Source organism: Mytilus edulis, chromosome 5 (assembly GCF_963676685.1).
Source record: "Mytilus edulis chromosome 5, xbMytEdul2.2, whole genome shotgun sequence".
NCBI lineage: Eukaryota > Metazoa > Mollusca > Bivalvia > Mytilida > Mytilidae > Mytilus > Mytilus edulis.
The window spans coordinates 78457471-78474093 of NC_092348.1; the positions used below are offsets into that span (position 1 = coordinate 78457471).

Genomic DNA, 16623 nt, shown 5'->3' on the forward strand with positions numbered 1-16623 from the left:
AAATCAAACTATCTAAATTGAAATTGTTGTTTTTAAGAAATTAACGCAGGATAACAAAAATATCCAAATTGGTATGGTTCGGTTGGAAGCGATTGACATGGTTCAGTAAAGAGTCTAGAATTTCGTCATGGTTTTGGTTATATTTGTTAGGGTTTAGATCCATATTAATACATACTTGTGGCACCTTAAAATTGATAGTTTGTTTGAAAGGGATTGTGAAAAGTTAAAGTAACATAATTAATTGATTGACTAAAGAGAAAAATATGCCAAATTTGGTAGGCGAAAACGGTAAATCGTACATTCTTACAGTTTTGTACCCCGTGTAACGCATTGCGGGGTCAATGGAAACACAGGCCGTTCAAAAGAGTTATGCCCCTTTGAACATTAGTTAAATTAAAAATTGCATTGTAAGCACTCTCAAATGTACTATTCTTACCAAAATTTTACGAAACTTACATTATAAGTCTAAATTACCAATGGCCTGGACGAATTTAAAAGTTAGTGCCGATCAATTAATTTTAATTAATGTGTGTGTTACATTGTAGTGTTGTGTCGTTGTTCTCCTCTTATATTTAATGCGTTTCCCTCAGTTTTAGTTTGTTACCCCGATTTTGTTTTTGTCCATGGATTTATGAGTTTGAACAGCGGTATACTATTGTTGCCTTTATTAAAAAGAGTTGTGTACCTTAGAAATATGATTATATGGAGAATAGCATTTTAAGTGCTCTCATATGTACAATTTACAATCGAATTTTATGAAAGTTAAATCATAGGTTGATATCAGCCATGTTTTGGACTGATTTGAAAATTAATACCGAAAGATTATTTTTTATTATCTAACTGTTACGTTTTACAACTCTAAGTGGACGTCATTAATCATTTCTCACGATAATTATCCCCGTCAGTGTCCACCTACATAGAAATGATACCGTCCATGGTACAATAGCTCAACTATAAAATTAAACACACGATATCGAGAGGACACGAAATAGTCTTCAAACATTCACGGAACAATATGTTAACCTGAACTACAGTTTAAACTTATTTATTTAGTAAGCTGTATGTGAAATCAATATGAAAATTAATTTCAAAGTGTGGAATTTAAATGTATGAAAGATTAAAAGTTCGAATTAGAAATAAGTCCATAATGTCTATGTTTACGAACGAATAAAAGGAATTTTTTTTTTCATATTGTATAAGTGTATTATGCAGTACCACTTAACTCGTTATACCATTTTTCTTGTATGCCATAAAGTTCCGATAATATCAGAAAAAAAAACTTTGTCGGTTTAGTATTTAGTATGAAAAAATGTACATTATCAAATGTGATTGAAAAACATAATTGAAAAATTCAATGATACTCGTACTGTTGTGCTTAGTACTAGTATATTTAAACGGTGTACAGCCTCGTTTTTTACCCGACAAGGCGAAAACAGACAATAAAATGAAAATTGGTAGCAGTGTTCCATTCTGAAATAAAAAAAAAAAAAGAAACCTTTAGTCTTAGATTTATGTTTTGTTTTTATTAGTTGTTATTGGCTTGGAATATACTCACAGAACTGTTCTTTCTTTGGTGTTTTGTTACTTGATTTCTTTTCAGTATCGATCTGATCAGTCAAGTCCTTTACAACATTTTTTGCATAGTTTGTTGTGATGTAACCTGTATGGCCAGATTTAGACAATGGACTGGTTGTGAGCCCGCAAACATTTAAACCACGTCATCTTATGTATGACATTGTATAAAGTGTACAGTCTGTAATGCACTGGCTGTCGTTTTTTTCCTGTATACATACATAATATTTATTTTTGCTTATTGTTTTGAACATAAGTCAGGCTGTAAGATTTTTTATTGGAATTGCTTTATCTTTAATTTTGTCGGAGCCTTTATCAACTTGCTAAGAGGTATGAGTTTTGTTAATTTTTTAAGGCCGTATGGTGACCTACCATTTACGTTATTTGGTCTAGCCGGTGGATAGTTGTTTCATTGGAAATCATACTGTAATTACTAATTGTATATTACTATGTGCAATCTTAGGTCATAGTGTATTCCGAATACACCAATTTTTAAAGAAATTTGCTGTAATTGAAATTCACTAATATAATTACTCTAGTGATCTCTATACGTGATTGTTTTATAATTATGATAATTATAAATTAAATGATAATATCTTAGCTTTACTGTCGACGACTTATTTTCTCAAGCGGTATATTTTTGATCATCGTTAATATGTAAAATTCAGATCTACTCGACTGGGAACAAATCAACAACATAAAAAAAAAACGACACTGTATTTAGTCAAAATAGGATAGAATGGGTTTTACACGAAAAATAATAATATCAGCGAAAATATTGGGTAACAGTATTTTAATGGTTGTACATAATGTCTGTTTATTTTTATCGTAACACTTCCATCATTCGCGACAGGAATCACATAACTGAACCATGTCGAACATGAACATGAACTAAACCATGACATTAATGAACCATGACACATAATTTTCCGTAATCTTAAGTTGTGTGCAAATTTAGGAATAATTGACGGCAGATGTATACCATAACGAAATATGGGATGTAACAGACAGTAAAAAAAAACTGTACTTTATGCATTAGTAACGAACAAAAACTTGTAAATTTTGACATACGCAGGCATTATCCTGTGTCAAATTATAATTATATGATGAAAACTTTAATGTACTAACATACAAGCAGTAAACAATAGATAATACTTACCCGCTTGATTTGACATTCAGAGGTTCCTTTAGCGAAAAAAACCGAATGTTTATGTTTTGTCATTGATTTTGAATAAAAACTCTTAACACAACCATGTCTAACTTAACCAAACTATGACAAAATCACTGTAATTAACGCCCCTCGATATGACGACCTTACTACCCGTGCGTATGTTCCAAAAAAATCGACAGTTTAAGCGCGGACAGCGAAGAGGACACCCAAATTGAACTGGTTGACGAAAAGAAAAATCCCCATTAAGAACCAGGTTCAATCCACCATTTTCTATATTTGAAAATGCCAGTACCAAGTCAGGAATATGACAGTTCTTGTCCATTCGGATTTGATGCGTTTTGTTATTTGATTTTGCCATGTGATTATGGACTTTCCGAATTGATTTTCCTCTGAGTTCAGTATTTTTGTAATTTTACTTTTTACCCCGTGCTCAACATGGAAACAGGGTAACAGGAGATTTTATTTGTACATGTACACATAAAGCAAAAATTTATTTGTATACCTGTTATTTGTACAATAGATGGCTAATTGCAGGATAATTATCTTTATTGGTGCGAGTTTTAATAAAATCTATATAGATTGTGTTCATAACTGGAGGTATCACGGAAACTTATATTAACAATTGCGTAGTTTTGAAGCCAAGTTCATAAAGCTGGTTTTGGCAATGGGCATGGAAGAAGATAGATTCAAATTAAAACTCAACCTTTATTATAATTATTTGTTTTTGTTGTTTGCAAAATGCATTGTATAAGTGTTATAACTGAATAACATTAAATAAAGACTTATCTAGCGTGTACATTGACAAAACTAATAGTTTGCATACACGAGTATAACATTTCAAAAGGTGTTTTGATGTCAGTGTTTGGGATGGATGGTTGGGGATGGGTGTGCGTTTGTGTGGGTTTTGTTGGTGTATGGATAGATGGTTTGGTGTGGTGTTGATGCGCGTTTGGTTGGTGTGTGGATAGATGGTTTGGTGTGGTGTTGATGTGCGTTTGGTTGGGTTTGTGGGTAGTAGTATGGTGCCGTAATGGATGAGTAGGTGAGTTTTTTGTTCGTCTTACAACTATACACAGTCATATTTATGACATCTTTCCACAGTTCATTGTAGCTGAGAAACCGTAGTCCTTAGGTTTTGTAGTCAGCAAATTGTCATATCAAGAGGACGTAACAGCTATGATTCCGCAGCTAATATAAATAAAAAAAGCATTTGAAGCATAATCATTTATTCACTTACAATTGTGTTTAAATTACAGATTATTCAATATCACCACAAAACTGTACAGCATATGGTGACGGTGAAAGAGCGGTTGTTGAAAAAGACACCAGACAACAAAAGGTTGAATTATGGAATTATAATGAGTGAGTACATAAAAAGTTATATGCATGAACTCAGTAGAAGGTGTACAAAATTAACGTATTTTTTTAATTTGCAAATAATATTTAAAACAATAAATTATGCTTGGTGCTTTCAAAGCGCTTTTACAATAACTTTGCTTTTTATTAGCAATCCGTGAAAATGTTTGCATGATGTATTTTCATAGTCTAGCAGATCTAGACTTGTCAGGATATGTTTAGAAATAAGGAGATGGGAGCTAGATAAAGGTAACTCTGTTTCACCGTAATATAGATCTAATACAGACATTATTAATTGTGCATTTATAAATATGGACAAGTGCACACCCGTGATATCGCGGGTCCGTGACTTAATTAAAGTATATAACTATGCCTAAGCCTTATTTTGTAATTGGTATTGTCATCTGATAAGTCATTTCGATTATAAGATACACAGTTTTCTCTGCTTTCAAATCTTTCTGTTTGAACCCGTCGACCTGGAACTTATCAGTTATTGGAAATATTAATTATTTGGAAAACAAAAGGTCCTGGCTATCTAGGAATGGAGTATTTTTTAATCAACAGCATTGTCCTATATTAGTTATCTTAGAAAGTCTTGCTGATTGCTGAATAAAACTACAATAGGGAACAATTTGACAATGATTGAATTTAGTAGTGTCAGTCCTTTGATTATGACTCGTGTATATAGCAAAATCCTAAATACACCGTTTGGTGGTGCGCCTGTCAAATGCGGAACGTACAGATAAGGTAATAGCTGAATATACTATTTGTATCGGTATCGGATTCGACCCGGAACTTGTTAATTATTGGCAATATTAATTATGCTGAAAACAAAAAAAGTCTGGAGTGGTGTAATTTTTAATCTACACCATTGTCCTATATTAGTTATATATAGAGTTGAATTCTTTAATTTGTCGTTTTTACCCGATGACGGCTGACAAATTGGACCTCGTAATTTTAGTATTATAGATATTTAAGTTCACACGGGCAATCTATTAAGAAACTTGGGATATGAGATTGTTACTTTCATCTATTTTGAGCGAAGATGATCCTTTGTTCCCTACATACCCTTAGACAACATTATTTGTGTATTAGCAGTAATGGGCTTTTAGCAAGCTTTTGGTAATTGTGAGTACTCTTATTTCGTACTTGATGCCTATTATTTTCAGGTTGGTTGTTTTGTGCCTCGTGTCAATCCTTTTAGCCATTTGCTACTGATTTTTAATGTGTGTTCTTATGTTGTACTGTTACACCCCTTCCCACGGTTTGGCGCTCACAAACCTGCTTCATTATAAGCTCAAAAGCATCACTGATGGGTTTCTTTCCTTGCGAGTTTATAATCCAACCTTATTTTAATATTTGGCTATGTATTTTCAACTTTAAGATTTACCCTTGGCTAGATAAATTTAGTCGGAAGTTAAGCTAATTATTGTTTTGCTTGTGTTGAAATGAATTTATTTTGGTTACAAGTTCTTATGATGAAAAACATTTGCAAAAAACAGCCGAATTTTGCAATGTTGACTCAATGGCCTTCACTTTAGCAAAATACATTAATTAATAGGATTTTAGTTTTGTAATTATGTATAAAATTGTTGATGTTTTTATTTTATTTTGATAAATTACGGAATATTTTATATTCAAATTACAGCAGACTTTTACAAACTTAGATTTTGCCTCTTTTAGTGAAACAATTGGACCTTACTCTAGACCTATCATATATTTGAAATCAAATATTTCAAATCATATTCACGAATTAAATAGTATATACGTGAACTACTAGTATTCTGCATGGTACATCGAAGACTTTGAAATATGAGATTTAAACAAATAATTAAAAAGCTATTTATTGTTTTAAATTAACCAATAGTACTTAAAATTCATGCACTTTTGCGTCTTACTTGTTGAGATGCTGGTAATAAGTAAAGTTTTTCGTGTCACACTTTGTTAATCCACACAATATTAATAACGACATGAGTTTTGCATTGTTGAGGGCCGTATAAATATCTTTAGTTTTCAGACTGCAAGTTCTTGATGATACTATACGGTTGGAGATATTTTTGCTGCAAAAAATATAACGTAATATGATCAGCACTTAACCGCTTTTATAGGTTTTTGTTATCTTTTTTTTTAATTTCCGGATAGGAGAAGGTTGGCTTCGAGGGTGATATTTGAACTGTTCTTTTAATCACATTTTTTCCTAAATTTTTATTCAATCGCCGCCCTTTCTATTTGGTTAATTGAATGCCCCCATTATATATTGGGTGGGAGTGGGGGGGGGGGGTCGCTTTGATTCATGCAAAGTATTAAAAAGTGAGCAATACTATTTAAAAATATAGATTCATTGAGAACTATGTTTTAATATGAGTTTTATTCAAATGAAACATAAATATGCGCTTTATATGTATTTGCAGTTGTGTTTCTGAGCTGTCAAAAAGGTTACATTTGATGCATACTTTTAAAAACTTAGCAGACAATATTGTGTATGCAGAAATGTTTGGTTTTCATTTCGACATTGATGCTGATATAACTATTGAATGTGATGTTAAAGTATGTACAAAAAAATCAACAGATTCAACATGTAAAGTAAGTATCCTTGATTATAACATGTATAAGTGTGACTCATGTTTTAATTACATTAATTCGAATTCTAAAATTCTGTAACCTAGGTATACATATGTAAGCAGCAATAAGCGAAATTAGACATTAAGCTTAAATCTTAGGCAATAAGCTAAATTAACACTTAGACAGTAAGTGTAATGCCTAAATGACGTTAGACATTATTATATATACAAATGAATGATATAAATTTCACTGCGTCTGTCACTCAAGTCAAATTTAATAATAGTTTTTTTACTGAAAATGTCTTCAAAAATGTAAATAACACAAATACACAATTAAAGAAGTACATTATTATTTTTATTATTTTAAAATTAGGGTTTTTTTTTCTTTCTTTTTCTTTTATATAGTTACTTATTTATTCTTGTTCCATATCATTGTAACATTGAATGCTATATTTATGTAATAGTTAACTTGAGTTGGTATTTCAAGGAAACGGATTAATATAAGCTATATATAGATTTTTTCCGAATCCTATTATTATTGTGTATTTTGTATGATGATATATTTGTATTGATGATGAATAAATATGTTTAAACTAAAAAAGTACATGTACATACAAAGAAGATATGGTATGATTCCCATGTGACAATTCTCCTCAAGAGACCAAATTACGTAGAAGTTTGCAACTATTTGTTACCTTAAAAACTAAAAAAATGTACATTAACTTTAAAACGCTAGACCAGCAAGCACTTTCCTTTTAAATTACAAAAAATCTTTTTAACGAATTCGTCAAATCTTTGTAAGTTAATTATTGCCTTTTTTCTTGGATATATTTGGAAATGTTGGTGCAGGAAGGTAGATATAATGATGAGTAAAGCCTTTTTCAACTGATTTTTATAGTTCGTTCTTATGTTGTTCTGTAACGCCACTGTCTAAGGTTAATTGGAGGGTTGGGATCCCGCTAACATGTTCAACCAAGCAACATTCTGTATGTATGTGCATGTTACAAGTCAGGAGTCTGTAATTCAGTGGTTGTCGTTTGTTGTTTTGTTACATAATTATTTGTTTTTTGTTCATTTTTTGTACATAAATAAGCCGTTTAGTTGTCTCGTTTGAATGTACATTTGTCATTTCGGGGCCTTTATTCATTTTGTAGCGTGTCTATGCGGTTCGGCTTTGCTCATTGTTGAAGGCCGTACGGTGATCTATAGTTGTTAATTTCTAGGTTTTTTTGTCTCATTTTTAGAGTTGTTTCATTGGCAATCATAACACATTTTCTTTTTATTTTTAATGTTGATGAAGGATGACGTTCTAAAACACCTCGAGCATATAAGCTATGCAAATACGTTTTACCAAATATAAGAAATATGAAATGTGGTAAGATAGCCAATGAGACAACTCCCCGTCAGAGTTAAAATGAAGGATAGTATGTATTTTAGCTATCAATTTACTTATTCTTTAAGCCGACTGTCTGCACAAACAAAGACTGGAAGATGGCCAAAAGAAGTACAAGGGAAGAAGATAATAGAGTGACAGTAAAGGGCAAGTTACATGTGCTTGAACATCAAACTGGAAATAGTAATTCAGCAGGTACTAGTACTTTACCAAAGTTAAACCCGTAGTGAAAAGTAAAATCACAAAAATACTGAACTTAGAGGAAAATCAATTCGGAAAGTCCATAATCACATGGCAAAATCAAATAACAAAACGCATCAAAAACGAATGGACAAGAACTGTCATATTCCTGACTTAGTACAGGCATTTTCAAATGTAGAAAATGGTAAATTAAACCTGGTTTTATAGCGCTAACCCTCTCACTTTGATGACAGTCTCATCAATTTCCGTTATATTTTCATTGATGCGTTAACTAAACAGACACAATAAATAAAATAGTCAGAATATGAGTACATCAGTCATCATCGTATAACAATTTTAAAAGGAACAATTTAACAGAACACAACAACATCTATCTACAAACACATTCATTGATTTGTGTGTCTGACGTCTGTCTGAAACCGTATTAAATATTTGAACATTTATGTTCTTTCTATTTGCTACGAGTATTAATTTCATACAGTAGCTATGGATAGGGAGTAATATATTTCTAAATTATTTATCTTGAAAATCTTGTAATTTGCAGATATATCTGGGACTACATAAACAGTTCCAGATCAGATTAGAAAATGTCACGTAATTTGAGTTTAATGCCTTTTAATGATGCAGAAAAGAATAACATTTTTCACAATAATTTGCATGAATTTGTAAGGGACTTTTAAGTATTACCTTCATATTTCACATGCACCATGTGGATGATTCAGTCTTCTTAGAGCGTCTTATTAGTGCTTATAGTGTTGCCTTGTAATGCTAGCATTGTAGGAAATGTGTATTTTTTGTAAATGAACAGCAGCTGTAAATAAAGCTAGCAAAAGTAGTTTACTTTTCTGATGCGAAATTCACACGTTTATTCCTTGTTTCAAAATATTAAAAGAAGCGTTCATCTAATGCGTTATTCATTTATCTGTAAGACTGTTAACAATCATTTATATTTTATGGATAAAGTTATAAGAAGTTCGTTTAAATTTTCTTTACTAAAAATAGCTCAGACTTATGATTATTTTACCAAGACGCACGTTTCATTCTTAAAAGATTCGTCAGAGAGTTACACTTGAGTAATAACCTTGACATACACCTATTAATTTGATTTCGTTACTTTTAGGTTTGGTGCATTTCAAGTGGACGGTTCTGGTTATTCTGCAGATCATGTTATACTTGTACTGAAAGACATGACTTTACTTCAAGATTGATCAAAATATGTTTTTTATTTTTCCTAGTAATTTCACAATAAAGTAAACATTAAAATTTTAGAACATGAATGTATGAGACGGCGTGCACAAAGTTGACGGCAACTGTAAAATGCGCCTTTTAAATAGTTTTATAAAACCGTGTTTAAAATATTTTTGAATAAGAATAGAAATAAGAATTTTTTTTATGATAAAATGATGAATGCATGCCATTAAAGTCCACATTACTAGCATGAAACGGGCATATAGAAAACGGCAAAAATACGGTGTAGCTTGTAACATTAAATAAGCATAAATTAGAGTTTTTGACCTAAAACTTATACAAATTCAACATATTTTCCTGCATTTTCGTATAATAGAATTGTTCGGATTCGGACTCGAACATCACACGAAATTCATCGCAAAAAAAAATCAAAAACGATAATGGTAGGTAAGTTTGGAATAGTCTTCGTTATGTGTAAGAAGTAGTAATTTGGAAGGACTAATAATCGAAATGGAAGAATCGACAAGAAAAATATGTAATTACAATCTTTTTATTTTCAAAATAACTTGGTATTCCAAATGTGCATAACCAGAGGTTTAAAATAATCTGCAAAATATGAATGATTCGATAGTCCAGACTGAACACCTGAATTTTTTTAATGTCCAGCTAGTATGTTACAATCTTAAGAAATGACGTTTTAACGCTATTTTCTGAAAAGGGTCCACGACATAATTGCTAATCATTTCCATTTCACTGCTCTTAGCATATATCTATTTATATTTCCAGAATGTGCATTTGCTGCACTTTTTGGTTCAAAAGAAAAAAGAAATATGTTGAACGTAAATATTTAAAGCTATGTGATAAACTAAGTGTCCAGTGTTTTTGTTACGCGCTTGTTTTCTGGAGCAAAATGCCGACGTCGTAAATGGTTTTAGTAATTTGAAGACGTTACGTTTGTGGACTCAGCTTTGTGCACGCCGTCATTACAGTTTGTATGTCCCAACAAAAGACTTGAAGGAAACGGTAATTAGACAGACAGTATTTCAATACTTACTCAGTCGGATTTATTCGTAACAAAGGTGTTTTGAGCTTCTTTGTTGATTGAATGAGCATTGTGTGCTTAGAATCCAATATTTCATGCAATTTGGAATGCCATTGGATCATAAGGGCATACTGGATAGTGACATAAATTAAGCCTTGCAATACGCCACATATTGACCCCTTGAACAGTTGATGCAAGGTTCGTAACTTAAGAATCGCTCTCAACCATTCGAATATATAAGCATATTTAACTTTTTTTTTTAAATTTAAAGTACCATATGACTCAATTAATAATTTTGGAAATACTTAACAGAGCCAACAGAATACTGATAGCCGGGATGAAACGATATTTGATTTTTTTTCTTTTTGTTGTGGGATTTGCTCTTTCAGTACTTCAGATTGCCAATATATAACAAGAACCTTCAAATGTGGTATTTAGCTTTCTATAAAGAATTAATCACGTGTTTTGCAAATCTATTATCCTCCTTGTTGAAAGATATGGATCTAAGCAAGAAGCAAAATTCATTGATAGTTGAAAAAGCTTAGATCCTTCTTCTGACAACAATATCACTGCTTCATTTACATGCTGACAAAATAGGTCTCTTCTCAGTTCAATTCCTCTCAAATTGGGTGGATGGAAATGTATGTCAATTTGCGTTTACACAGTGTAGGAACGGAACTATACATGTTCTAATAATTTGGTCATTCGGGAGACTGTCAAGCGGGGCTCCGACATTTGCAAAATAACAAGTTGCTTGATGGAAACTTTGATATACTCTTATGTTACTATATAACGTTTCTGCTTCAAGTTTTGGTAGCTAAAACATTTTTTATGTAAATATGAACCAATAAAATAATAAGAAAGATATATGCATCCAAACGTTTTCCTTAGAATGGTGATGCTCCGTGTAAAACGATCAAAATTGTCACACAACAGCGATCAAAAATGTCAAATCAACATCGAAAAATCAATGTTTGCTACCTGAATTTTCACATGTACCTTCCTGATATATAGTCTTACCTGTCTGAAAGTTTCAAAGCCATTGTCCCAGTAGAAATCCAAATATATATTCATTTTCTCCATGTCGGATATTTTTATTGACTGTACAATCGCTTGCAAGTTTACTGTACAATCACTCAAAATTAAGAATAATATTGTTTATAATAGTGTCACATATTGATTGAAACAAGGCATTCACACAATATTAATATACACACAAACAACAATCAATATCCAGCGAAAAAATTACTTATGAGACACTGGTCCTTAAAACCAAAATATATTCAAAAATATACTATTTATCATGATTACATCTGATTACATCTGATTACTATGAATTTCAAAATAACCCATATAAATGAATAGTGTAAATGAATATCACTGTAGCACTTAATAAAGGATTTTGTTTGATATGTCATTAGATAATAACTTTAAACTTTATACTCAATCTTATAAACAAAAGATTCAGAACATATTTATATATATAACCATTGAATAATCTAGATCTATTGAATTTACATCAGCAATATCAGTAACTGAAAGTGACATTTTTTTTACAGTGTAACATGTATAAATAATATAGTTTATCGACGTTTAGTCAATGTCCTAGAATTAAAACAAACATGTACACTCTATGGTTGGGTTGATGTTTTTTTTAACACATTCCCCATTTCCATTCTGAATTTGAAGTGAGTAACAACAACCAGAATTGAATGGTCAACAAACGGGTAGCTGAGACAAGGTACGTCGACAGGGTAAACATATGTTGCAATCAATTCATTAGTTTCTATGTTGTGTCTTGTATACTATTATTTATAAAAAAGAAGATGTAGTATGATTCAAAATGAGACAACTCTCCACAAGAGACCAAATGATACAGAAATGAACAATTTATCAGTTTGTCTTTTTCCTTTTTAACCATGGCGTTGTCAATTTATTTTCGATCTATGACTGACTTATCAGACAACACCGTGTCAATTATGATGTTTGTTTCTGACCTTTTTATCATGGGCGACATCCGCGAAAGTTTTATGTTAGATCTTCGTAAATTCATTCAATATTGCTACAGGGCTGATGATATCCACGGGGACAAATTTTCTACCAGCAGAGACATCGACCCAGTGGTTAATATTGTTACTGGGTTGACGATGTCATCGGGGACAAAATGTCCACCAACAGAGAAATAGACCCAGTGGTTAATACTGCTACTTGGCGAATATGATGTCCTCGGGGAAAAAATATCCACCAGCAGAGACATAGACCCAGTGGTTGATATTGATACTTGGCGGATGATGTCCTCAGGGACAAAATGTTCACCAGCAGAGACATCGACCCAGTGAAACATATTTTTTTGAAAGTACAAGAGACACAATGTAAATATAAGATTATGTGAATTGCAATTTTTTTGGCTCAAGTGAGATTTTTTTTCTTTTGATTTTACCATTTAAAAAAAGACTTTCCGTTTTGAATTTTCCTTGGAGATCGGTATTTTTGCTATTTTACTTTTTCAATGTTTGTTGCTATTACCAATGTCATTTCAACTGATCGGGCGGAGCTTACGTTTTAATTTGCATAAGGACATTCTATTTGAAGATGTGTGTGATTAGGATGATTGCCGTTATAATTATTACTGATTTCTAATCACCTATCAGTGCCATCAAAGGAATTTACAAAAGAATAACTGAACACTTTATTGATGAGTTTATCCTAAAACACCTATCTATAGATGGAATGGTTTATTATGAGCGAAACGGTTAACTCCGCCCAGTCAAGTGAAATAAATTGAGTAATATCACTGTTTCGATTTGCTCATTAATGTGTTACTACTAGTATATGACTTTCTATCTTGACTGTCCCTGAATTACGAATCATTGTGATTCTCTTCTTGGAGATGCTTGAAATATAACAGTGAATTAAGTGTCCATAACTTAAGCTTTTTTGCAACATTAATGGAAAAATTTGATTATGTTGAACTTTTTGTAGATCTGAGTTTGCTAATGATTTTAAAGCCTCCATTTCATCACTAACTACATATTTACGTTTACTATACCTGAAATATAAATCAGTATATATCATCCTTTAATGGCAATACGACTATAAGGAGTCAAATAAAAGTTTCGTTAAGTTGATACGCTTTCAGATATGATCTTCCTAATTATTTTTGTTATTAAAATTTTCACTCTATCTGATATTGTTTTCAAGATGATAGATGAAAATGAAATGGTAGAATTCAATATTTTAGGGTAATTTCAATAAGAAGTAGTCTTACAATTTTGAATTAAATTGGCAGTAGGTATAGCTCACCTTTGCAATCATTTCTGCAAAGTCACCGTTTCTCTCTCCATATCGGTTTCAAAGGTGACAGCCAACACTTCGACGTTACTAATATGTTCTATTTTTAGACATGTTTGCAAAGTTGTCATGTTGGCAGGCGGAGTCATTGGATGCATTTGTGAAACTTTAGATACTCAAATGATAATTGTGTCTAAGCTTGGTTCCAATAGCCCCTGCTAGTAGTTGCAGAGTAGAATATATAGCTATAATATCTTGAAAACGTATAGTTCAAATATTGATTAACAACCTCGCTTCGAACATTTTTGGGCAACCCTTCAACAAAATATTTTATAACAATTTGTTTAGATTGTTTTTTAACTTTCGAAAATACACCCCTAACAACCGATTACACAATCATTAGTTATAAGTCGACAAAAGTTATAAGTCGACAAAAGGCATAAAAGTACATTAAATGATGCTGAATAGCTAGTAGGTACATTTGTCTTTTAAAAAATACAACTGTCATGTAAGGATCGATATGATATTATGTGGAAATAGTTAAATGTTTTAAAAGCTATTTGACAGCGCGTCATTCCTACAATGACTTCCGTTTTCGCAATTGAAAAAAAAAATCGCATGAATGGGAGAAAATTTTGACGAAGGCGACTCATGGCTGTGTCAGGATGTAAAATTGAAGAATGAATAAGAATACTAACTGAAAATTTACATAACTCGTGCTTCTGTACATAAATACAAGCGAATGAGAAAATAACATATACTAGTATATAGTTTACACATATCTCCCTTGATTACGATATTGAACCATTTGTTATAGTCAATTTTAGTAAGTGTTTTATGTGGTATATTTTTTTAACTTTTATAATGCTAGTTTAACCGACATTTTGAAATGTATAAATTCAACTAACGTGGACGAATACGCGGTAAAGTAGTTGAATCTCTTTTTCTCATGTTTCAATGGAAAATGCCGTTATCTATGTTCCGAATTGAAATGTCGCGATATTTAATGAATCTAATTGTTGTTTGCCAACATGTGATTATTTTTAAACTAATCAAACTTGCCCGAACCGTTTTAAAAGCATATAGAATAACCGAAATTGAAGTATGATAAATGCATTGTTTCAAAAATAATCGTGATTGCCATTGATAAATTCTTCATCAGAAACCAAAATACGTAGAAATAAATTTAAAAAAAAAGAAGATGTAGTGTGAATGCCAATAAGAAAACTCTCCCCCAGAGATCAAATGACGTAGAAGTAATATTCTCGTATACCCAATTAGACTATTTACTGTATTTGTTATAACATAAGCAACACGACGGGTGCCACATGTGGAGCAGGATCTGCTTACCCTTCCGAAGCATCTGAGATCACCCCTAGTTTTTGGTGGGGTTCGTGTTGCTTCTTCTTTAGTTTTCTATGTTGTGTCATGTGTTCTATTGTTTGTCTGTTTGTCTTCTTTCATTTTTAGCGAGGCGTTGTCAGTTTATTTACGATTTATGAGTTTGACTGTCCCTCTAGTATCTTTCGTCCCTCTTTTTGAAGTATCTCATAATCTTAAACCGAAACAATATCCAATATTTGATGTTCAAGATCAGAGCAGAGTCATATCTTATAAAAATAAGTAGATGTGGTATTATTGCCAATGAGACAACTCTCCAGTAGAGACAAAACAACACAGAAATAAACCACAATAGGTAACCGTAGGGCCTTCAACAGTGAGTAAAACCAAAACTACATAGTCAGCTTCCAAGGCGTCGAAATGACAAATGTGAAACAATTCAAACGAGAAATCTAACGGCCTAATTTATGTATAAAATAATGAACGAAAAACAAAGATGATACAGCGACAAACGTTCCAATAAAAACCAGACTCCTGACTTAAGACAAGCACATGCAGAATGTGGCGGGGTTAAACTGGTTTGAAGGCGCCAACCCTTTCATAACCTAAGACTGTTCAAATAAAATCATGATATGGTGCTCGTAAAGAGTTATAATATCTTGATATGGTGCTAAGAACGAGTAATCATATCCTCGTATGGTGCTACAAAAGAGTAATGATATCGTAATATGGTGCTCAGAACGAGTAATCAAATCCTCGTATGGTGCTCAAAAACAGTAATAACATCCTGATATGGTGCGCAGGAAGAGTAATAATACCTTGATATGGTGCTCAGGAAGAGTTATAATGTCTTCGCATGATGCTCAGAAAGAGTAATAATATCCTGATATAGTGCTCAGAAAGAGTAATGACATCCTGATATGGTGCTTAGAAAGAGTAATTATATCCTGATATGGTGCTCACAAAGAGTAATAATATCCTCATATGGTGCTCATGAAGAGTAATAATATCCTCATATGGTGCTCAGGAAGAGTAATAATATCCTCATATGGTGCTCAGGAAGAGTAATAATATCCTGATATGGTGCTCAGGAAGAGTAATTATATCCTGATATGGTGATCAGAAAGAGTAATAATATCCTGATATGATGCTCAGAAAGAGTAATAATATCCTCATATGGTGCTCAGAGAGAGTAATAATATCCTCATATGGTGCTCAGGAAGAGTAATAATGTCCTGATATGGTGCTCAGGAAAAGTAATAATATCCTGATATGGTGCTCAGGAAGAGTAATAATATCCTGATATGGTGCTAAGAAAGAGTAATTATATCCTGATATGGTGCTCAGGAAGAGTTATAATATCCTGATATGGTGCTCAGGAAGAGTAATAATATCCTGATATGGTGCTCAGGAAGAGTAATAATATCGTGATATGGTGCTAAGAAAGAGTTATTATATCCTGATATGGTGCTCAGGAAGAGTTATAATATCCTGATATGGTGCTCAG

The 16623-nt window shown here is 32.2% G+C and overlaps 1 protein-coding gene across 1 annotated transcript in view; it reads left to right on the plus strand.

The window, feature by feature from the left end:
- LOC139525257 (uncharacterized) overlaps positions 1-9531 on the plus strand; it is a 28616-nt gene extending 19085 nt beyond the window's left edge. Inside the window, exons 6-9 of the mRNA XM_071320456.1 lie at positions 4000-4105; positions 6511-6682; positions 8122-8248; positions 9375-9531. Of these exons, the coding sequence (XP_071176557.1) occupies positions 4000-4105; positions 6511-6682; positions 8122-8248; positions 9375-9436 (467 nt within the window). The 3' untranslated portion in view covers positions 9437-9531. The remainder of the gene's footprint in view (positions 1-3999; positions 4106-6510; positions 6683-8121; positions 8249-9374) is intronic.
- Positions 9532-16623: the final 7092 nt, after the last annotated feature.